The sequence below is a fragment of the Trypanosoma theileri genome, assembly GCF_002087225.1.
Source record: "Trypanosoma theileri isolate Edinburgh chromosome Unknown TM35_Tth_46_V1, whole genome shotgun sequence".
NCBI classification, from domain to species: Eukaryota; Euglenozoa; class Kinetoplastea; order Trypanosomatida; family Trypanosomatidae; genus Trypanosoma; species Trypanosoma theileri.
This window is the reverse complement of record NW_021639888.1, coordinates 5639-6966: the sequence shown is the minus strand read 5'-3', so window position 1 is coordinate 6966 and position 1328 is coordinate 5639. Positions and strand designations below refer to the sequence as shown.

Below are 1328 nucleotides of genomic sequence, written 5' to 3'. Positions count from 1 at the left end.
TACCGCAGAAAGGACAGGGTCCCTGGGATACGTACACCCTCTCTGTTCCTGATCATGATAGTGGGAAAGATAATTTTCAACCCATTCGTTTTGCTGTTTCTGCCAAAGAAATTGATAGGGTGTTGAAGTACTGTGACGAGTACGATTATAAAGAAGCGGCAGAAAAAGAGTTTGATGAGGAATATGGATTTACACTCAGCATTAGGGAACACAGGGAAGATTTCTGTGAGGAGCCGAAAACCAAAATGACAGATGTAAAGAAAAAAACGCTTTTAAGAGACGTTCTTCCTGCTGCTCTCAAACTACACAGTGAACGTCTGAATGTTGATCCTGTGAAGGATATGTTGAAGTTGCCTTTTAAGGAGGAGTATCCATATTTACCCAACTGTACAAATGCTTCAATTCCCAAGGACCATCGAAAAAAAGGTATATCCAACGCTGATTTCATGCTCTATGTGGGTCTCACAGAGAAGTATGTACCTGTGCAGATTTGCAGTAAGAATGAAAAGGATCGCCCTACATCTGCTTTGATTAAATTTGTTCCTGAGGAAATTGATGATACGAGGCATTTTATTCGTTTTGCTGCACATGAGGTTGCACATGCTCTTGGATTTGATATTGAAACGATAAAGAACTATATTAATGTCACTGTAGAAGAAAAAGAAACAGGCAAGAAGATAGTCCGTTTGGTGAAGGCACCCATCGTTCTTGACAAGATGAAAGGACATTACGGTTGCTCTGATGATGATAAGTGTGATGAAGTGATAAAGAAAGTGGCTTTTGAGAATGAACCCGGTAAAGATGCACCGTTACACTGGGAACGTCGAATTGCGAAGGATGAGTTGATGAGTACCTATTCCCCTGACCTTGACGTTACTGGGGCGTACTATACAGCACTGACACTTGCTGTATTTCATTCCATGCCATTCTACAGAGCAAATTTTGAAATGGCAGAAAATATGAGTTGGGGTAAGGTTGCTGGTTGTGATTTTCTGGAGGGTAAAGATAAAGACATAATAATAACGGAAAGACCAATACCCGAAAAGTACTCCGAAATGTTCTGCAATGAAATGGAGGCGGTGCTGGAATGCACTTCTGACCGTTTTGCACTTGGGAGGTGTACAAAGCTGAATGGGATAGAAGCTGCGAAAAAGTATTCCCCTGTGTATTTGCAGTTTTCGCCAGAAACTGATACCACTGATTCTAAGAATGACCTGACGGATGGTTATCCTATTATCAAACCGATTCATATGACAAGTTGTGAGAATGGTAATGTAGAGTACATGCCTGGTAGTGTCGTGGGGAATATGTCACGATGTCTGAAAGGT

The 1328-nt window shown here is 41.3% G+C and overlaps 1 protein-coding gene across 1 annotated transcript; it reads left to right on the top strand.

Annotated features, from left to right (window-relative positions):
- Nucleotides 1–119: 119 nt before the first annotated feature.
- TM35_000461010 (surface protease GP63) lies at nucleotides 120–1328 on the top strand (the record flags this gene model as incomplete). The annotated part of the gene is made up of 1 exon (XM_029030280.1): nucleotides 120–1328. A coding segment is annotated over one exon (1209 nt), but the record flags the coding sequence as incomplete, so codon positions are not given.